This window comes from Cajanus cajan, chromosome 6 (genome assembly GCF_000230855.2).
Source record: "Cajanus cajan strain Asha chromosome 6, NIPB_CcT2T_4, whole genome shotgun sequence".
NCBI lineage: Eukaryota > Viridiplantae > Streptophyta > Magnoliopsida > Fabales > Fabaceae > Cajanus > Cajanus cajan.
In genome coordinates this window covers 61,825,791-61,849,367 of record NC_138522.1, presented here as the reverse complement: position 1 = coordinate 61,849,367, position 23,577 = coordinate 61,825,791, and the positions used below count along the sequence as shown (strand labels likewise).

General features: G+C 29.2%; 2 protein-coding genes across 2 annotated transcripts; both read left to right on the top strand.

Annotated features, from left to right (window-relative positions):
* Positions 1–5,547: 5,547 nt before the first annotated feature.
* Positions 5,548–8,432, top strand: LOC109798112 (ankyrin repeat-containing protein ITN1). Its single transcript, XM_020358327.3, has 3 exons — positions 5,548–6,134; positions 6,374–6,783; positions 7,387–8,432. Exons 1-3 carry the CDS (start codon positions 5,672–5,674, stop codon positions 8,194–8,196), a joined length of 1,683 nt encoding a protein of 560 aa, XP_020213916.1. The 5' UTR covers positions 5,548–5,671; the 3' UTR covers positions 8,197–8,432.
* A 5,468-nt stretch (positions 8,433–13,900) lies between these two features.
* LOC109796806 (ankyrin repeat-containing protein At5g02620) lies at positions 13,901–17,798 on the top strand. Its single transcript, XM_020356612.3, has 4 exons — positions 13,901–14,213; positions 14,446–14,918; positions 15,353–15,762; positions 16,719–17,798. Exons 2-4 carry the CDS (start codon positions 14,624–14,626, stop codon positions 17,580–17,582), a joined length of 1,569 nt encoding a protein of 522 aa, XP_020212201.1. The 5' UTR covers positions 13,901–14,213; positions 14,446–14,623; the 3' UTR covers positions 17,583–17,798.
* The last annotated feature ends 5,779 nt before the right edge of the window (positions 17,799–23,577 follow it).

Here is a 23,577-nt window from a genome sequence, read left to right as displayed (position 1 = left end):
GATGTGCATAAATGACGCAAAACCAAATACACTCTTAAACATACATTTTAAAAGTGTACAAAAAAATTATTATTTTTATAACTTTAATGTGTAAATTTATGGGAATCGCAGTAATTTTCTCAACTTAGACTTTTCTAAAATATTTTTAATTAGAAGTGTGAAAATTGGTATAGCTGAATATATTTAAAAAAACATGTAGTTCAATAAAGAATTGAACTAATTTAATATGATAGCCTAATAAGTTAGATCGAGTCAATAATTATGCTTGAAACCTACGAGTCTATTAGGTATAATATATATACTTTTTGAAATTTCAAGAAATATTAAATGAAATAAAATAGATAAAGAAATAATAACATAATCTATATAAAAAGAATTGCATTAAATAAAGGTAGTAAAGTTTTTAGCATTGACTGGTGCATGTTGGTCGACAGAAAGGGGTAGAGTATTTTCTTCACTCTAATGACTTAATATCTGCCACGTTTATCTATCTCAAGTCTCAACACCGGTCCTTTCCAATTACGATTTCACCTATTTGCTCTGCAATTATTCCAACTAACACATCTCCGTATCCTAAACTTCCACAGTCATTAACTGCACAAGAATAATGAAATTTTGGAATTCCGAATGGCTTTAAGTGTTGAAATTTTATATTCTAATAATATCATCAAATAATTATATTGGCATTTGTTGTCAGTCGCTTTTATTTCGTGTGTTTAAATTGACTATGTTATGTGGTTAAATTGGATGATATGAAAGTTAAATAAGTAGACGTTAATGTAGCCCTATTAAAAAATAATGATAATTTTCTTATATTAATAAATTATACAAAAATATTAACAACACTTATTTTAACATTCTATTTTTTTTATGGGTTAACAATTATAAATTTTGATGAGTCCTACTACTAGATGAAAAGATAGTCTTATTAAATGATATAAAAAACTCACAAAATTTATAATTTTCAATAAATTATAACTAACAATAAAGTAAGTATTAAAAAAAATGTTTCTTAACACACTATAATAAAAAGGTTATGGATTAAATATATCAAATTATAAACAACTTGTAATATATTCGTCTTATAATAAGTGTCATTTTAAATTGTTTTATATAGATTAAGAAAAATTAATAAATAATAATAATAACTTCTCAAAATTAATCTTATAAAAAAATTACTAGATTGGTCTAGCCGTAAAGATTTAGAATAATATGTAGATGTTTTTAAGTTCAAACTTTGATATATATATAATAAAAATAAAAATACAATTAAATTATTCATATTTTAATAATATATATATATATATATATATATATATATATATAACTTTTATAACTATTATATCTCTTAATAATTATATTATATATTAAATTTTAACGATGCAATAATTAAATTAAAGTTTTTAATATATAAATAAAATTTATAATTTTTTTTTAAAATTTAAAACTATTTGAGAATTAATTTTATTAATTTAAATTAACGGATCATTATAAAATAATTTTATAAGTTAATTTGAATTTTATAATAAAATATTATATAATTTTTAAAAACTTGTAAATTTTATTTATATATTAAAAAAATTTAATTTAAATATTATTAAAATTTAACGTATATTATGAGTTATTGAAAAAATATTTTTTTTGTCAGCCGCAAATTTATTTTTCAACTAAGCACCTACACCCAACTCAAATTTCAAACGTCTAAAATAAATGTACAAAAAAATAAAGGGTTTTAAATCGTGGTGTCTAGAAGAGTGCGGTTTGATAGTTCAACTTGAATAGCATAATTAACAATAAAAAGAATTTGTACGATATATAAAAGTCGGTAACTTTGTTCCCTTCTTTGATTTTAAGAAAGTATTCATGATATCATACAAGAAAACGATAAAAATTAAAATACAGATAAATGATATACAAAGTCAAAATTATCCAATAAAACTATATAAGGTCTGTTTTTGGGAAGACGGTAGAAAATTTCATAAAATAATTTGGTCAAAATTAATTTATTTAGTATATGCAAGCTTGTTTTAATAATTATTAATTTATTTTCACAAGCTTATGAAAATAAGTTAACTTATAAAGCTACTATTTTTTTTCATTAATTTATTTAAATTTTCATTTTACCTAAAATAACTAAATATATTTTATGCAATTTTATATTCATTCATTAATTTATCAATTAATATTATTCAACTCTTTTATTTCAATTAATTAATTTATAAGTTTTAAGTTTTTTAGTTAAATTTTGTACCAAGCTCGACGATAATGTAAATTCAGTCATGCACTTAATATACAAATTAACTTCGTTTGATAATGTATGCTCGATCATATATTTTATGTTACTATTACGTTGACGACATAAAACTAATTGAACATTGTACTATCCGTACTGCGTAGCCGAGCTTCGAGCTCGGCACCATAACGCAAGTCGACCTCGGACACGCACCGCGTGACATCAGCTCGGTAATTAAGCGAATCATAACTGATCCCCGAGGATCTCGCCTCGGACGAGGTCCGTTATCTAATCATATTACACCTCATCTCAGGCCCAAGGCCCAAAGCAACCCTAATTCACACCTAGGTACGTGCATTACTTATACGAGACTAATACTCACACAAACACTAACTTTGGCATCGGAGTCTCTTTTGCAGGTACCACCCCCATCTTGGAGCATCAACGTACCAGTGAAGGAGGCTCACCCATCTTACCTGGCGGATCAGCTCTACAGCAGATTTCCAGTAAGAACAAACATTATAAAAATGATATGCCGAATTCATAGACCAAGTTTACGTGTTAACATGTTAACTTAACTCATATGTCAACTGTTATGATTTCAAAAATAAGGAAAATGGACAGATACAATTAATACAATTAGGAGATACACATTATATAAATAAATAAATAAATATACAGAAAGACCTAAATTAACTTGATCGTAGAGTATTTTTTGGTATGTATCAACACTAAACAATAAGATTCATTCTAACTTTTAGAAATAAGAGAGAAGAACAATCTTATGAAATAAATATTTCATCCGAGTTTATCTTGCTAAGAACAGTTTCTAACACATCTTATTTTTTCAGTTTCTAGGTTTTAATGATATAGCTTATGAGTTTTCCACAATACATATTTTAATTTAATGCGAACCTATGGTTTTTTTTGGCTTCAAAAGGATATTTCATTGTCCTTTGAGTCTATATATACCTCGGTAGGAAAGTGAGACGTTAAAAATATGAACACTTCCATATGACTCGCTGGTGACACAAGAGGAAGCTGTGGACGGTGACAAATTTGCAGTGGCTAACTATGGCAGTGGCAGAGAGGACAAAGAACAAGAAAGGGGAGAAGAGATGAAAAAACTATATTTGAATTTGTGTGTGGAGCATGAAAACGTAACCAAGACAATAATAAACTGTATTTAAGAATGACCATAGAGGATCTTATCTAATAGTGTGGGAGAAAGAAGTGTGTAAAATGTGCACCTTATTGAATTGTAAATTAAATTAATCTAACAGTGAAATATTGTGGTACATTATAAACCACACGTGAGAAGCGTTCAATTCAAGCCTCCATTTAAAATTGAATGCTTAGAACATTAAGATTGTTTTAAGCATTTTCTATCTTGACTTGATATTAGTTGGCAGTTTAATTAGCTAGCTAGTTGACAATGGATTAGGCCTGTCTATGGCCTATGGGCTTTTTCGTATTTATTTTTTCTTTGGGTGATGATATCTACACCTCCTATCTTTTATAAATACACTTCCAATCTCTTTTCTAAAAATAAAATTATTAAAATATCTTTCTAATTAAATTCTTATTTTAAATTTTGTTTTTAAAATAATTTTTCATTCACTCTCTTCTTTCATCATTTTTTATCTTCTTCTCATTTTCCTTCTCCTTTTTCATCACTCTAGTCACTCTATGATAATTTTATTCTTTTTTTGTTTTTCGTTCTTGATTTTTCTTATTTTTCAATCAACATAATCATATTTTATCTTTGTATCTTTTAAATTTTATTTTTCACTTTCTACTCTATCATTCTTTAAACGCTAATTTTCACTCAATCTTTATTATTTTCTACATTCAATGCAAGGTACAAATTAATATATTAAATTTCATTTTATATTTATAATTTTCTTAACTTATTTAATATTACTTATGCACAACAAGAATATATAGTTGGTTAAATTTTTGGCATTGGTAGACGACGACAGTGGATGACGGAGACAAAGAAACACTGATAATTTAAAATTCTCATACTTCCGTAAAATAAATTTTAAAACGTTAATCTTAGCATTTCGAAAAGTACTCTCCGTAATAGTAAAATTATTGTTCCGCAAAGAATTTTCTGAAAGCGTGTTTCTTATATAATTTTGGAAAGTTCTTTCTGAAACATTAAATTTAGTATTCTTGAAAATATTTTTCAGAATTATGTAACAAGCACACTTCTAGAAAATGCTTTCTGGAATAAAAAATTTACTATCCCTAAATGTACTACTTTCTGGAGTAAAAGTTTTATTATTCTAGAAAACACTTTTCGGAACAGAATTACTTGGAGAAAAAAATGCATATGGTTTGACACTTTTTCCTTCGACACTGAACCCACTTACAGCTTATAACAAAACCAAAAAAAAAAGAGGATAATGCAGAAATTGAAAAGGAAAGAAGGGGAGGTAGGGAGATGCGGAGAAGAAAGTGAAGAAGAAGAAACGAAGTGCACAAAGAAGAAAGAAGAATAGAAAGAAGAGAGGTGTGAATCTAAAAAATTATAAGTTAGAAAAATATTAAGGATAATTTAAAAATTTATTATATTTTTTTAAAAAAAAGGGAATGTGTTTATAAAAAAAATGGTGGTGTGTATATCGTCCGCCTTTTTCTTTTCTTAATATGCAAGCATAACATGTTACATCCAAAATGCAAAATCCATCAAAACCTGTTGTGGACTTATGTCCCGTCCACGACTCCACACCTACTAATACCGTGTGGGCTTTTTCTTAGGGGCTTCAAGATCCACATCCGTCCAGATCAGTATTTGATGCGACGGGCTGGGCCGCATTTTTTTTTAAGTTTTGGATTTACAAGTCCTTTCTTTTATTTTTTTTAACCAATAAAAGAACTCTGATGATGATTTTTTTTTTTTTTTTTAACTTTGATGATTTAGATAGTTTGGGATACATAATTTCGTCTGTTTTGAACCAATTTTTTAATTAGTTTACAAAAAAAGTTGTTTACAAAAAAAAAGTCTTAATACTTCGTTTATATATATATATTATCCTTATATTCTCTTTCTTAGTTAATATTCATATATCTTTATGATTATTTTTGAACAATTTTTTTCCTCTCACAACTAATTTACTACATAAAAACTATTTTTTTCATGCATTTACATTCAAACGAAAATATATACATACTTATTTACTATATATGCATGCATATATATAATTTTGTTGATTTGAATGATTATGTCGATGGGCGTAATGAAAGATGTATTAGAAAGTAAGGATGTGTATATGAGTGGATAATGGGTATGGAAGAAAGTAACAAACGAAGGATATTTAAGAAGGGAGTTTCCGCTAATGGTGCAAAGAAAAAAGAAGGCAGTGTTGGTGTTGAGAGAATTGTGGAAAGGGGTAGGCAGCTCCACCACCTCCGTCGTTGGTGTGGGCCATAATGGATCAACGCACCCCTCTCTCCGACCCCTCCACGCCCACAACTCCCAGGTCCACCTTCTTCCTCTCCACCTCCGGCAAGGCCCTCCTCCTCTCCAACTCCGCCAAGCGCCCCGACACTCCCCGCAAGAAGTATGTCAAGCAGGTCACCGGCCGCCACAACGACACCCACCTCCACCTCGCCGCCCAGCGCGGCGACGCCGCCTCCGTCCGCACCGTCCTCGCCGAGATCGACTCCCTCATGATGGGCACCTTCGAGTTCGACGCCGAGGTTGCCCACTTTAGGTCCGCCATCTTCAACGAGGTCAACGACTTGGGAGAAACCGCGCTCTTCACCGCCGCCGAGAAGGGCCACCTCGACGTCGTCAAGGAGCTCCTCCCTTATGCCACCGCCGAGGCTCTTTCCGTCAAAAACCGCTCCGGTTTCAACCCCTTGCACATTGCCGCTAGCCAGGGTCATCTTGGTACGTACGTACATTTTATGTAACAAAACCATGCATTAGTTGATTGATTTACTTATATATTAGTTTAGACACCTAGAAAAATAAAAAGGAGAGTTATTAACAATGCCAAAACCCTTTATTTTTGGATACCATAAAATTTCCCATGAAGAAAAGGATGTGAATATGTTATATATGATGTGTTGCTAGCATTTCAGGGGAATGAAAACGTAACATTACAACTGTATATTTTATTGTGGCAGCCATTGTGCAGGTGCTACTAGACCATGAGCCTGGGATGATTAAAACGTTTGCGCAGTCAAATGCAACTCCTCTAATATCTGCAGCTACACGAGGGCATGCAGATGTTGTTGAGGAGTTGTTGTCTCGGGATCCTACTCAGTTGGAGCTGACTAGGTCCAATGGAAAGAATGCACTCCATTTAGCTGCACGCCAGGGACATGTAAATGTTGTAAAGATACTTCTCAAGAAGGATCCACAACTTGCTCGAAGAACTGATAAGAAAGGGCAAACTGCACTACACATGGCTGTCAAAGGGGTTAGTTGTGAAGTGGTGAAGCTGATTCTTGCTGCGGATGCAGCCATTGTCATGCTTCCCGACAAGTTTGGCAAAACTGCATTGCATGTAGCCACGAGGAAGAAGAGGGTAGAGGTATCATAATGGCTAAACTTTAAATAATGATAAGTTTCATAATAGGAAAACCATGAGGTGTGCTATCTTCATGTCCTGTATTTTTACCAGGAATGCTAACAAACAACACTTATTATTTTCAATACACAGTAGATTTTATTAAATAATAGACTCAATTTCCCCTTTTGTCACTCGTATTTCATGATTCCACCAAATTTTCCTTCAACTTTCAAAATTACATATTTATCATTCCATTATATAATCATTGATGTTGTTAGTTAACTACTAATGTAAAATGTTCACCGTTGTTATAACATACTAACTATGAATGTAACATATTATATCACATCATTATTTATATATTATATTAACAATTAATATATTATGTCAATGGTCAGTGTGTTAGGTTATTGTGATTAATTAATGATATCAAACAACTAATTAAAAAGATAATAAAATCTGAGAAATTTTGAAAATTGTGTGACTAAATAATATATATGAATTCAGCCTTGATTTCACAATTTTTCTTTTTTGTTAATAAGACTTGCATAAATTTTAATTATTTGTGAAAGATATGTTGAAAAGAGTTTTAGTTTTCAATACACACTTTACTACTATATGCAGATAGTGAATGAGCTGTTACTTCTTCCCGACACCAATGTAAATACCTTGACAAAAGACCACAAGACAGCTCTTGACCTTGCGGAGGGGCTTCCAATATCCGAGGAAATTCTGGAGATCAAAGAGTGTCTGATTCGTTACGGTGCAGTTAAAGCCAATGATCTGAACCAACCAAGGGATGAGCTAAGGAAAACCATGACGCAGATCAGGAAAGATGTTTATTTTCAGCTGGAACAAACTCGTAGAACAAACAAGAACGTGAGTGGGATTGCCCATGAGCTAAAGAAGTTGCACAAAGCTGGAATCAACAATGCTGCCAACTCAGTAACGGTGGTTGCTGTGCTATTTGCAGCAGTTGCATTTGCAGCAATTTTCACAGTTCCTGGTGGGGACTATGAAAATGGGGTGGCAGTGATGGCACACACAGCGTCTTTCCAAGCCTTCTTCATATCCAATGCCATTGCACTATTCACATCATTAGCTGTGGTTGTGGTTCAAATCACAGTTGTTAGAGGGGAGTTAAAGGCTGAGAGAAAAGTTGTGGAGGTGATCAACAAGATGATGTGGTTAGCCTCTGTGTGCACCTCAGTTTCGTTCATTACAGCATCTTATATAGTAGTTGGTCGGCACAGTCCTTGGGCTGCAATTCTTGTTACCGTTGTAGGGGTCATCGTAATGGGTGGTGTTCTTGGTACCATGACATACTATGTGGTCAAATACAAACGCTCCCGAAGAGTGAGGAAGAAAGACAAGATATCTAAGACGGATTCCGATTCTGATGAGCCAGAAGTAAATCCAATCTATGCCATTTGATGTTACTTTGAACTTCAATGTAAATTTGATTCTTCTATTCAATGCTTTTGTATTTATTTGGCAAGCATTGAGAAGGAGGATTTAGCTTAATTTGGTTTTATTTGTTTATAGAGAAAAAAGATGGCTTTTATGTAATGTAAGTAAACAGCTCCTGTTAGTGTATATCAAAGGAAGTCGCAGTGGTTAGTTACACTGTTTCTTATAAAGGTTAATTTCAATTTTCAATTTTCGTAGTATTTGTGAACACTAATTTTGTAGCTTGTTTTGTTAAAGTGGTCAAAGGCGCGACAATAGATTTTGTAAATGTTATGTTTGCTAGTTTGAAGTGTTGATTGTTATAAAAATAATCCAAAAGGTCCACCATCTAAGCTCCCAATAAAAGAGATGATAAAGGGTATAAAATATTTAGTTTGATTGTGAATATAATAATTAGTTTGATAAAGTCTGCCATACGTAAGGCTCAAAAGTCGCTTTTAAATGCAAACATTGGAGGTTGGAGTTTGGACTGTGAATGAAATTATGACCCTTCACGGTGTCCCATTTGCTAATCACTTTCATGTATGCTAAACTAGAAACTCAAACTTATTTTTATTGTATAGCGGGAATTACTACACACACATGTCTCTATATTAGTAAGATATTGTCTGTACGTTTTGGATTTAACCTTTATGGTTTTACTTTTAAATACTACCTAAAAGGTCTCTCAACCAATAGAGACAATTATGTGTATATAAACATATGTTTATTCTCTTGTTTGAACGATGTGTAACTTTTGTTTGCATCCCAGTAATTTTTTATGATAAATTAATTTAGTTCATCTTGTTACATGGTAGGGAATCAAATCTTCTCTATCTACAAATTCATTTTAGGTGCGAAATTGAGAAATCCTCTATTGGAGACGGCTTGCAAGTTTGATGCTTACATTGGTTTTACGTGGCTTAAGAGCTTAAAATTTCGGCAAGAGGATCAACCGATCATACCAAATAACCATGTTTAACCATCAACTGAAAGAAATATTTGAATTGGTTCAGAAAGAGTGTTTTAATTTTGTTAAATGTCTCAAAACTCATGGATAAGAGCAATTGAATAAGGATTATGCCACTCCACACACCATGCTTTCACGAGTTCTTTCTAATTTTAAGTCAACTGAATGTTAATTTTATAACTGTCACATAGTGTTGAAAATTCAAGTCTCCTAAAATTTGAAGTGTAGGGCTGGCAATTCAAATTGCCTTCAATAATTTACCAAAGGTGTGCAATTTCTTACATTCTAATTAATGATTAAATTTAAGGAGCTCAAGAAAACTGAGAATCTTATGGTTGCATGGGTTGGGTTGAGATAGAATGTATCCAATTTCAAAGGAAGAAGACATCATCATTACCATAATTTCACTAAAACTCCATAATAATTTCAGCAACTGTATATATTTTCTTATAATTTTTTTTGTAGGATTGCATGATTTTAAAATGTTAATAGAATGCCCCAATAAAGGGAATATAATACATAAGTTGATTCATTTGTTACATGTTGGTTGATATGATTGATACTAGTATGAAATATTGACAAGTGTTGGTGCCTTTAAGTGTTGGTCAAAGAGAGGAGGCAGGGTAGTGTGAAAGGTAAGGAGCAAAGAGACAAAAGGAAGAGTGGTTTGGCAAGAGGGATTGAGATTGAAGCAATGCCGTGGTGGTCTCAAACACTGATACAGCGATGCGTGTCTGTGTCTCTTTCTACAACTAGGTGCCGGCCATGCATCAGATTCCTTAATCAAAATATATATTTCTCTTTCACATGTCTCATCACTGTTTTGGTTACAAAATATTTAACACATTTTTTTTCAAGTTTATTACCTATAGCTTAAAATTTGCCATGTGATTGGTTCAAAAAACAAAATATGGGTTTTTCTTTTTCCAACTATCCTGGTCACATTATTATAAACTTGGAAATAAATGCTAAACTTAGTATGCATTTCAAAAATATTTTTTTTTATTAAACGTTATATCTACTATAATTTTCTTTATTCACCAGACTCGTTTTTACTGTTCATTAATATTATAAGAAATAGTAAATCTATTTTTATTTGAATATTTATATTGTTATTTTCAAAATGATTGACTATTGTATTTATATATACATGAGAATAATTAATTGTCTTTAACAAAAATATTTTTACGGATTTTTTTAATAAAAGTATTTTTAGTTGTTTTTTCTTTGAAGGGGGTGACTTTAGAGTTTTTTCTTAACTGGTTATCTTTTTTAATTTATTATTTTTATTTTATATTAAATTTTAATATTTTAAAAATTATTGATAATTAAAAATAATATTGCATCACAATAAATTATTTGTTATACATCTAAAATATAATTTATGATAAAAATATTTATTTATTAAAAAAAGTGGAAAGCATGTATTCCAAGGATATATATTGAAATATATAATAAATTTAATATAAATATTTTACTTAATAACTTATATTATATATTAAAATTTTGAAGATTTAACATAGATCAAAATTATAAATTTTTACAAAGTGTTCTTTATCGAACATATAAATAATTTATCTTAATCGTAAGAATTAAGTCTCAAACCTTGATTATTTGCTTAAACAATGTAAGAGAATAATCTATCTTAATCGTAAGAATTAAGTCTCAAACCTTGATTATTTGCTTAAACAATGTAAGTTCCTCTTGTCAATCTAAATTTAAAAATTATTTGATACTTTATTATATAAATTTAAATAAATATATAATATTTTTTTTATGAATATACATTAATTTAAACTTATGTAATAAAATATCAAATAATTTTAAAATTTTAGAAAATTTGCGGATAATAATTTTTATTACATCCTTAATAAGTAATGATATTTTGTCGTATAAAGAGTAAATTATGTTATTATTTTTTATTTCTTACACTATTTTCGCTCTTATATTAAAATATATAATTTAATTTATTTAACTTAACATCTTTAATATAAATTATTTTCTTCTTCTATGAGAGATGTATTGCATTATCTCCTTTATATCTTAAAATATATAATAAATTACATTTTTATTCCTTAGATATATAAGTATTGTACCATTATGCTCCTATTATATTGATATATAATTTAAAATATTTAACTTAACATCTTAAAAAGTATTCATTATAATATTATAAAATGTATTTTTGGTTAAAATATATGGTAAAATATTTTTCGTTCATTATCATTTATTCACTTGATAAAAAAATATAATATATACTTAAATTTAAAATATTTTATTAAATGATAAATAAAATAAAAATTATAAAAAAATTATACATGTATGCTTATATATGAAACAATTTATTATTATTATTATTATTATTATTATTATTATTATTATATAATATATATATATATATAATTAACACAAATAAATTCGTTCTTAAAAAATATATGTTTAATATACATATTTTTTATATCATAATTATTAAATATGATAAATAATATTTTATGTTGAAGCACCAATTTAGATATTTATTAAGATATTTTATTTATAACATCAAACCAATTAAGTAATTAATACTTTAATATTTATATATTACCTTTAATATATATAATTAATATCATATAATAAAAATATTATTTTATTGAAATACTTATAAAAATAGCACATTATATATATTATTTTTATTTTGCTAACTTTTTTTAAAAATGTTTTTGTGAAAATAATAACTAAAAATATTTATTTTAAGTATATAATCATTTTAAAAAAATTCATAATATTTTTTAAGATAATAATTAAATATGTGTATCAAGAGATAAATCGTTAAAGTGTAATATTTATATTTATTTAAAATACATATAATTTATTTTTTATTTACCTATTTCTTTTATCATTACATTATATTTTCTTATTATATTATTTATATTTTCTACCCTTTTTATATATTTTTCTTCAAGCCTTAGACTAACAGTTGTTATTTTGAATCATTTTTGTTTGAGCAAACCACCGTTTCAATTTTTTTTTCTTTTCCGTTTTACACTGATGTCATAAGGCTGCACTTTAAACTAATGCACCTTAGTCGATAGTTAAATAGAGTGCGAAAGATTATTTCTCTCAGGATCAAATTCGAACATTATTATTTTCTCTCTTAAATAATTCTTAAAACTACTTAGTAATCTTATAAATATTAAAAATCATACTAAATAATATTCTTTTAGATGTTATTTTTTAAAACTCTCCAAATTTTACTAAAGTACATCAATTTTAAAGTTAAATTGATAAATATTTAACCCTTTAATAATTATTTAAATAATATGAGTATTCATGAATATACAATGGTAAATTATTAGAATTCATCTACTGATAAAAAAAGATAATAATACAAATTCTATTTGAGCTTTGATATTGTCATTATAATTTTTAATTGATTAAAATATTTTTTTTATTATAATTTTACTTATTTTATCATTTAGTTTATAGTTTAAAATAGATCTTTTTAGTTTTTATATTCATATTTTTTAATTCCTATAGTTTAAGATGTATTTTTTTTAGTCTCTATATATACTTGTAATTTTTTAATTTTTTTAGATTTTATCATTAATTTTTTTATTATTATCTATTTTATATTGACGTAAAATAAGTCTTTAATTTTATGAGGGTGAAAAAATGATTTCTCAACCATAGGAATTGTATGTGAGAATATAAAAGAAGCACAAAATATTAAAAGATCTAATTTAAAATAATTTTATCAAAATAAATTCAAAATTAGACAGAAAGAATACAAAATTGAATTAATATATCAATTAAGTAAAAAAAAAAGAGATAAAATTATAAAAAAAAAAATAATAGAAATTAAAATAATAAAAAACATTACAAATATAGAAACTAAAAAATATTTTTAAATTATAGAGACTAATTTTTTTTTTAAAAAATAAATATAAATATTAAAAATATCTATTTTAAGCTATAAATATTAAAAAAATAAAATAAATGAAACTATAGAAAAAAAAATATTTTAAACCTTTTTTATAAATAAAAGAAGTATGCAATGGTTTATTTGTTTTTATTTATACTAAATTACTAATTATGTAGCTTAACGTTATTTGTATAAAGTATAAACAAACGACTGTGAGCCATAAGCATTGAAATAGGAAAATTAGAAAGATTAAAATAGAAAAAGACAAAATATGATTATAGACATAATTTTAAGATAGAAATATTAAAATAGGAAATTTTTTTGAAGTCTTAAAGGAAAAAAAGAGGAAGCAGATAGGAAAATTTATTAAATTAGAAAGATTAAATTAGGATTTATTTTTTAAGTCTAAAAGAAAAAAGGAATGATACATGCAATGTGAAGTTGAGCACATACCACATAGAGGATAGCAAAAGGAAGAAAAGAGTGCAAACGTCATGGTGTCCCTATTGAGTGGAAAATGGCAGTCAACATTGAACACCACCTTCCTAGACAAAAATTCAAGTCCAACCAATTTTATATCATTAAAAAATTCATTCATCATTAATAATGTTAGATGTGAGTGATATATTTAAAAAAAATGTAAATCATATATGAACTAAAAATAAAATAGTTAAAAAATATATAATTTTAATTTTATAAACTAATTTTATAAAATTAACTTAAATTTAAATTCATATTTTAATACGATATCAGATTTATCTAAATTTATTCAAAATGCATCATCTATTATTAATACATGATACATAGACATAAGAAAATCAATGGAGAAAAACTTAAAACCCACGTTCACCAGAGACAAAGCAATCAATCAAGTTATTAGAGACCTAACCTAACTCAAGTCGTGCATTTTGTTTTCCGCGTTTGCTGCACTTCTCTTCATTCATTCATTCTTCTTCTTCACCTCTTACTTCCAATCTCTTCTTCAACCGCAAAGGTTACTCTGCCTTTTCACACCTTCGCTTCTCCAACTTCCCTTTTTGGACTTTTCTTATTAATACTACTTTCTAGATGTCTTAGAAAGAGGAGCACAGAAAGAAACCACAACCTATCATGTGTCTTATTCATCAATTGGTTAGTTCTTCTTTTCTTTTCACTTCAATCAATTATTGCTTACCCATTTATTGAATTTATTTTCTTTTTTGTTTCAAATGAACAAGTTCAATTCTTTCATAATATTATAGATTTGTTGAATCGATACTGCCTCCCCCCCTAAAAAAATTGTTGCTTTGAATCATTTTGGTTCCTATTGCTTACTTACCCAGGTTTTTTTTTTTTTTTTTTTTTTTTGGCTCTCCCTATGTAGCTATCAAAAGCAGGAAGACACATGTTCCTATTGCTTACTGTAGTGTACAATTTTGAATCACCTTGCCGATATTGCTTGGTGAATTGATACAGTGCGAGACAATCGGTTCTTGCAACTTTAGGAAATGTAAATTTGATTAGTTGGAGCCCCATCAAAGTAGTTAAGATACACTCCAAAGATGATGAAGAAACAACTGACAGGTATAAGGGGTGATTCTCCCTTACAATCGGCAATCCGAGGTGGAAATTTGGATTTGGTTCTGGAAATCATCTCTCAGAGTCCAGAGGAAGAATTGAAGGAGTTGCTTTCAAAGGGAAACAACTCTTGTGAAACTGCCCTGTATGTTGCTGCTGAAAATGGTCATCTTGATATAATGAAGGAATTGATTAGATATCATGATATTGGGTTGGCCAGCTCCAAAGCTAGAAATGGATTCGATGCATTCCACATTGCTGCTAAAAATGGAAACTTGGGTAAGTCTCTTCAATGTCCTCAAATGGGTGGGAAGGTGTAGAATAGTTACTGCGTATTTTATCTTGGTCCACATGACATTGCTATACTATGTGATTAGTGTGTTTGTCAAACTCATTTGAGCATACCCGTAATTTTATACTAATTTAAAAGGGATAAATATGTTTTTAATCTTTGCAAGTAAGAAAATGTTTACTATTAGTCCTTCAAAAATAAACTGTCCTTTTGGTTATGCATTGACTTGATACCCAGCGATAAGTATTTTTTTCTCTATGATTTGAGTTTTTTTCTTTTTTTTTTTCAAATTTGCCAGAATCTTTTTGTCTGTTAGCTTTTTTAGGTTGCCAATTTATTTATTGATCATCTGTATATAATTTTATTATATATTTAACCTTTGGAAATTGTCTGAGTGGTTTTCACTTTTACTGGTTTGCAGAAATATTAAAGGTCCTCATGGAGGCCATTCCTGAAATTTCAATGACCGTTGATCTGTCAAACACTACTGCATTGCATACTGCTGCAGCACAAGGGCACATTGAAGTTGTAAATTTTCTCTTGGAAAAAGGTAGCAGTCTGGTAACTATTGCAAAAAGCAATGGGAAAACTGTGTTGCATTCTGCTGCAAGAAACGGCCATGTGGAGGTTGTCAGTGCACTTCTGAGCAAAGAACCTGAAATTGCAATGAGAATTGATAAAAAGGGGCAGACAGCACTCCATATGGCAGTTAAAGGACAGAATCTTGAGTTAGTGGATGAGCTTGTGAAACCGAATCCATCTTTGGTTAATATGGTGGATGCCAAGGGAAATACTGCACTCCATATAGCAACCCGGAAGGGTCGTTTACAGGTAAAAGGAATGCTTTCCTTTTTTGTTTTTTCCCTCAAGAAAGTACTAATGATGTATTGTTCTACATCAACTGAAGTTGTACTTTTCGTTCTAGACATTAGATTCCAGAGTTCTTCATCATCCAAGACCATGAACTACAAACTAAAATTCTTTATTAGCTCAAGAATACTATGTTTCTGTGATACTTCAGAAAGGGTCTGCTTTTACTAACATAATAAAATTGATTAACAATTAGCATATTTCTATCATATCGTTAAGTAGTTAAAATTGAAATAGTAGATTGTTTCAAAAATATCTGTAAATGTTTGTGTTGTGTCCTGGTTGATATAAGAGAAACGAACTTCAAAACTTAAACCTATTTGCCTATTTGGTGCTTGTGGTGGCTATGCACTGTGTCACTAGTGTCGTAACTGCAAAGATAATTGTTGTCACTTGTCATATGGTAAATGAGTGTTATTATTTTTTGATTTGCTAAAGAGATATAACTCTTTTCACCGAATCCATCCTTATAAAAGTAAAATAGTACCTTCAGTCATGATTTCATATGTAAGGTAGAAAACAAATTTCGATATTTGATTAAGGAACACAAGTGTCAAATCATTTGTGATAATGATATTTGGTAAATGAGTGTTATTATTATTTGATTTGATAAAGAGATATAACTGTTTTCGCTAAATTGATCCTTATAAAAGTAAAATAGCACCTTCAGTCATGATTTCATATGTAAGGTAGAAAACAAATTTCGATATTTGATTAAGGAACACAAGTGGGAAACCATTTGTGCTAATGATTTTTGGTAAATGAGTGTTATTCGATGCTTGTAGTAGCTGAACATTTTAATATCCTAAACAATTTACATTAGTACTAGCTTAACTTCTGTTTGAACTTTGAATCGATAGCATAAACAATTTCGAATCATAGTAAGCAGGCTTAATATTTTTGTGCTAATCTTGCAGGTTGTTCAGAAGCTACTAGATTGCAGGGAAATAGACACAGATGTTATTAACAAATCTGGAGAAACAGCTTTAGATACTGCAGAGAAAAATGGTCGCTTGGACATCGCCAATTTTCTGCAGCATCGTGGAGCTCAAGGTGCCAAGTCCATCAAGTCACCTACGACAAACACAGCCCTTGAACTGAAACGAACAGTGAGTGACATAAAAAGTGGGGTTCATAATCAGCTGGAACACACATTTAAAACACAAAGACGCATGCAAGGTATAGCAAAACGAATTAACAAAATGCACACTGAGGGGCTTAACAATGCAATCAACTCCAACATTGTTGTTGCAGTCCTTATTGCAACAGTTGCTTTTGCTGCCATATTTAACATCCCAGGCCAGTATCCTGAGAAGCTAAATGATCTCTCTCCTAAAATGTCTCCTGGGGAAGCATACATTGCTCATGATATTGGATTCCTGATATTCATAATCTTTGATTCTACTGCCCTCTTCATATCATTGGCTGTTGTGATTGTCCAAACATCTGTGGTTGTTATTGAGAGGAAAGCCAAGAGACAAATGATGGCAATTATAAATAAGTTGATGTGGGTTGCCTGTGTGCTAATTTCTGTGGCATTTATTGCAATGTCATACATAATTGTTGGGGATCATAAAGAGTTGGCTATAGCAGCCACAGCTCTAGGAACAGTGATTATGGCAGCTACTTTAGGAACACTCTGTTATTGGGTGATTGCTCACCGACTTGAGGCCTCAAGATTGCGAAGTCTTAGGACAACAATGAGCAGTAGGCAATCATTGTCTTTGTCAATGATGTCAGGTTCCGAGAATGAGTATAATAAGACAGTGTACGCAATATAATTTTTACTACTCTACTTTTTTGTACTAACATAGATGTAGGCTACTAGGCTTTTGTTTCTTAGTATAACAAACATCAACAAAAGCAAGTAATCATAGTCCACTTGATAAGTAAATGTGTCTTTTTTAATTGACAGTGTTTGGTTGCTCTTCATTGTCGCACGCACTTCGGTGAAGCAAGTTATAAAAACTTCTTTAAGTGTTTGGTTTCGTGTTGCAGATGTGATTTTCCGCATCATGGATGTGATTTTTATACGTTAATAGTAACAACTTCCACATCCCAAACCTTTTTTTTTTTTTTTTTTTTCACTCTTGAACGACTTTCCAAACATGCTATGTCATTTTTATGAATTGGATGTGAAAAATTGTTAACGTGTACGTTACGAAAGTGTAACCAAACACACTGAGAGTGTATTGGATCGTGCTTATTTTAACATTAGCTTCATTGGAAAATAAATATTATAGTACAAACTTACTCTTTCTTTAAGTTATATATATATATATATATATATATATATATATATATATATATATATATATATATATAATTTTTATTTAGATGAATGATTATTGTCTGCGCTAATTTTGCACTTACATTTTATTTGGTAGAGAAGAAATGGATAAGAAATAAGATGAAGAGAGTGGAAATAAGAGAGTAAAAATGAGAGGGATTGCTTGGTTGAGGAGAAATAGAGAGGAGATAAATTAAAAGGTGATGAGTCCCATCTTTTTATTTATTTATCTTTCATCTCTTTTATATATACTTTATTTCTTCCACATTTCTCACTTATTTCTCTTTAATTAAACAACCAAATTTTTATTTTATTTCTCACCTATTTTTCTTCACTTTTTATTTTTATTTTCAATTCTATTTCTCACCTATTCCTTTCCTCTTTACCAAATATAAACTTAATGAGTAACTATTAGTTCTTTGTCAACTGGTTATATGAATATTTGTTTTAGAAGAGAATATTAATTATCTTAACATCTAATAAGAGATCAATCTCTTCTACCAAAAAAACAGAAAGAAAGAAAGGGAGGAAGGAAGATAGTGAGATCCACTTTGATTGAGCATCTTAGTCATTTCAAATAATATTTTAATTATTTTTATTTGTCATTATTATTGGATCATCTTTAACCCATGATTGATCAATTTAACATATACATTTTTAACTTTTAATCACTATAAAGCTTAAAATTGAAAGATTGTGAAGTATTATTTTAAACTCATAATCGATCAATTTAAGGTTAATTACTTCCATGCCAATCAGTCTATAATTAATTTACCCATTATTAAATTTATGGGTTTCGCTAATGAAACTTCAAAATGATATATTATTATTATGAGCATCATTTATCAAGATAATTTAGAAATCTTAGATCACAAACAAATAATTCTTTAAAAAATAAACTAAATAATAAAGATATATTCAATTTATTATGATAAAAGATATAATTTTACTGGCTAAATGTGTGTTTAGAAATTTATTCAAAACTAGTTAAACAGGCTTTTTTCACTTTTTAATAAAAAAAAATTAAAATAAGTGATGTATTACTTTTAGGTTACGTAACTGAAAATCAGACATATTCTAAGTGCGTGTTTCACTTCGATTTATAAATATAATTTTTCTTTTTTTTTTTCACGTTTACAAACAAATTTACGTGGAAATTTCAATTTTTTTCCTTCTCAGTTAGATTTTTACTTATGCTATCACTTTTATGCTATAAATAAAACTACCCTCGATTATATATAGGAAAAGTTATGAAGTCGATTACTTAGTTTGGACGTCTGTAAATATATTAATCGAAAGAATAAAAAGTAGAAAGTAAACAGAAAGTGGCAAGTGCCAATGACTGACATATATACCACTTTACTGAGTTAATGTGTAGCAGCTTTATATGATTTAGGAAATAACATAATACGGAGACAAGACTCGCAACTTTCTTAATATATTTATGTTAAAATTTCTTTCCTTCTAAGAATGTTTGGTGAAAATGAGGGAAAACATTTCCAAAACGACCTTCTGGCACATGGTCCATGAAAAAACCAGTGTCATTTCTTGTCGAAAGCTCAGTCTTGATTTTATTTAATTTATTTGCGTTTATTAGTTGGAATGTACTATTTGTCAGTGGTAATATTTGTAACCGATGCAATAATGAGGGGGAGAGAGAAATTATAATCTGAAGTTCAAAGTTCGAACATTCGAATGTAAGTGCCTAAATGCCAAATTATATTTTTGTTCTATTTAACGTCTCCATCGATGTAAATCTATTACAATTTGCATTGTGTTATGAGAAGGAAAAAAGAGACAGCATTCATTCAGTGTTATGAGAAGCTGATGTGAAGTGTGTTAGCGTCAACTCGATATATATATTGGGGACAGATCGTGGAAAAAGTTACGAGGGAAAAAGAAATGTAACTTTGCTAATTTTTCAACAGTAAACATTCAAAAGAGAAGAATAAAAAAAAATATATAGTATATGACAATATACTAGGAGAAGATTTCAGTCCTAACTACTCACAAGAAAATGATTTTCAAGTCTTGAATATCCGCTGACATTACTCACGTGTTCCACTTGGTCACTGGACCCAACAGTGCCACCTTCATATTTTTCTTTTGAAAGGGTCACAAGGATATGATCAATATTTACTGATACGTGTGCTTGTAATACTGTTGGTCAATATTATTATCATTGAACTATATTTCTTGTCGTGTTATGCATGCACATTTTAACTCCTAATACAATGTTTTCTACATGAAGTGCTAATAATGCAGTGTTATTGTCGTGTACGAGGAACATTATTACCACTAGAGAATGGAAAGGTTTATTTGTTAGTTGGAAATTCTCTGGAATCGGGATTTGTTTAGGTGAAGCAATATTTTCATAGGAGGGACACCAATCAACACAAGCAAATGGCTTGACAATTTGATGTGACTAACGCAAGTTGCAACTCTTTGATGATAGCTAATATGTGTTAATTAGGTTGGTGCTTTCTTCTTCTTCTTACACTGCCGGGATCCTTGGAATACAAATCTACAAGATGAAAAGAAAACAACAAATAACCAGTTAGTTACAAAATATCTTTAACGTAAATAAAAAAATCTAAAGGTTGCATACTTCCTTTGTGTGATATATATGAAATGCTTAAAAGATCATTTTTAATGTTTGAATAACATTTTATAACCTTTCTTCATTAATTAAGAAATACCGAAAATATTTTGATTAACTTTTTTTTTGGTAAAAGTTTTTGATTAATTTAGGAACACATAACACATCAAAGATTAATTCAAATATATATGTGCCTTTTAATTGTAAATATTCCTTTGACTTTGTCTTTATTGCAACATGTGCCACACTTGCAATTCTAACTTTGAAAATAATAATTTTATTGAACTCTTTAGAGAGATTTCAATCATAAGTTGTTTGTTCTGTATAATCACTAATAATAAGTTAAACTTTTGTAGATTTATTGGTAAAGCACGACATTGCAAATGAGCCTCTTCTTATCGTTGATTTTCAACAATCTTATCTTCTTTTATTGCTGGTGAGATGTACATATTTTCTTGATGTGTCCTAATACTTGTAAAATATTGCATTGAGTCTCCACTTAAATCTCTTCTGTGGTGAGTTTTTTCTTTTTCTTCTTTTTTCTATAGGACATGGTGGAAATACTTGTGTATATTATTAATTACATGATGTTGCCTTTTTCCGAAATACTCAAGTTGCTCTTTTTTCTTGTTTTTTTTTTGTCACCCATGTTGTTTTATAAGAAAAAAAATCAATAATATATCATAAACAAGCAAACACTAAGACAATAACAATTATTTTGAATTACATAATAAAAATTAACAAATTAAAATTGAAGAGATGATTATGAAATGAAATTATTCTTTGATTATTAACTTAAGTATTAATTGATATATCTTTTATTATTAAATTTAGGTCGGATTAATCGGATTATAAATTCTTAATATGATATCCACCTCAATTATAAATGGGTAAATAAAAGTCTACTAGAACTCAATAATCCAACTCAATCTGTAATTGACTTGTGTGTCAAGTAAAAGTCAAGTTCATGAGTCCATCTTGACCTACTTACACCGCTAAGTAGAAAGGGCGGTCATGTCCTCCTATTTTTTACAATTTTTTTTACATGATACAAAAAAGTTTTATAAAATTTTGATGACCATGATAAATTCAACAACGATTGTATCTTGAAAAATCAACATGGATGTCTTCAAAAAGAACCCACAAACTTCTTTTTCATGTGTCTAATTACTAAAGATGTCAATCATTATTACATATTTTATTATTGATAGGAATTATAATAACAACAGTAAGGTTCAAAATTTAGAATCATGTATATTTTATCTCAACTCTTTTATCACTAAATCGACCCGATAGTTCATCCTTATTGCATATAAGTTGTATTAAAACAACCATAAAGAATTATTGAGGGGAAATGTATATTATCACATTAATTTATACCTAATACCTAATGTAGGGTATAATGAAGACGAAGTGGAAAAATAGGATTTAAAGAATAATGAAATTGAGAGCGTAACAATAGGATTAAGAATAATAGAATAATAGAATAATAAATGTGAGGTGTGAGTGTCTTTATTGTTAGAGAAAGAAATCAAAAAAAGAAAATACAAAGAAGAATTAACAAGGAGTAATTGGAAAGAGATAAAGTAGCCGGGAAGGAGGTGAACAAAAAAAATATAATTTTGAAAATAAAAAATAAAAATAATATTTAAAAAAAGTTAAGAAGAAGAGAGACGTATACATTAAAAAAGGGGTTATGTAGTACATCATTTGTAAAATTTGGTTCATAATTTGGTGTGTATTTGGTCAACTTTGCTAAGTACATTTAGGGTCGACAAGGATACAAAATGGGTTGGACTCAAGCCCAATTGGGAACAATGTTTATTGGATATAACACAGATTTGAAGGTTTGGTAGGAGGATATTTTTTCTTCAAAGAATCATCTTAATATAATGTTTCCTGTCTTGTATCATTAGTTTTGTGTTCAAATTAGCGTACCAAAATGAAAGCTTACATTGCTATTTGTAGCTAGTTTGACGCAACAGGATCGATAAATGCAAAATGAAGGGCTAATAATGCATTCCTACATATTGTCGTGTACGAGGAACATAATAACCGCCAGAGCAAGGAAAGGTTTATTTCTTTGACTTTGTTCATGATTCTCGAGTCAGGATTATTTGTTTATGGGAAGCAATATTTTCATAGGAGGGACACCAATCAACACTTGCAAATGGCTTGACAATTTGACGTGACTATTGCAAGTTGCAACTCTTGTATGATATCCTTGACACCCACGAAGATCTGTTCGGTTGGTGCTTTCTTCTTCTTCTTACATTGCCGGGGGACCCTTGGAATTATTAAAAGATGAAAAGAAAACAACAAATCACTTCTCAGAATCTGCATGTAAATGCCTCTAATTGTTAACTTTAAAACGGAGTGAATTGTGCATGAAAATAATATAATAAGGAAAAAATTGCATGCTTATGATTGATTACGTCAATAACTAATTAACCTGCGTGATTAGGTGCAGCCATATATAGTTATGTGGCATATTTCATATTTTGATCCTATATAGTGTATAAGCTTGTGATATTAATTATTAGACATTAAACATGTAATACAAATTTGAGAGGTTTTACGTTAAATATGGGCACAAAAATATTCACTTGCATTCCTACGAAGTACATCACACATGAATTTAGTTGAACATCGAGGCTGTACTATAATGTACCTTTGTTTCTATATTTAATTTAGTAAGCATTTACCTTTTGGGACAGTTCTACGTTGGAATAGAGAGTGGCTTTATGGTGGAGTCAGAGATATTACAGCATGTTAGAGGTTTGAACAGTTATAGCTTTTCGCAAAGATTCTTTAAAAATTTATCATGAAAAAGAAAGAGTATATCAACTCAATTAACTTTATCCATTGGGGAAAAATAATTGCTTGT

Bases quoted from the DNA above. Each gene is read 5' to 3' on its own strand.
- LOC109798112 (XM_020358327.3), top strand. From the start codon at position 5,672: ATGGATCAACGCACCCCTCTCTCCGACCCCTCCACGCCCACAACTCCC. The intron at 6,135-6,373 runs GTACGTACGTAC...TTATTGTGGCAG, and splicing joins CGCTAGCCAGGGTCATCTTG to CCATTGTGCAGGTGCTACTA. The intron at 6,784-7,386 runs GTATCATAATGG...TACTATATGCAG, and splicing joins CGAGGAAGAAGAGGGTAGAG to ATAGTGAATGAGCTGTTACT.
- LOC109796806 (XM_020356612.3), top strand. From the start codon at position 14,624: ATGATGAAGAAACAACTGACAGGTATAAGGGGTGATTCTCCCTTACAA. The intron at 14,919-15,352 runs GTAAGTCTCTTC...ACTGGTTTGCAG, and splicing joins TGCTAAAAATGGAAACTTGG to AAATATTAAAGGTCCTCATG. The intron at 15,763-16,718 runs GTAAAAGGAATG...CTAATCTTGCAG, and splicing joins CCCGGAAGGGTCGTTTACAG to GTTGTTCAGAAGCTACTAGA.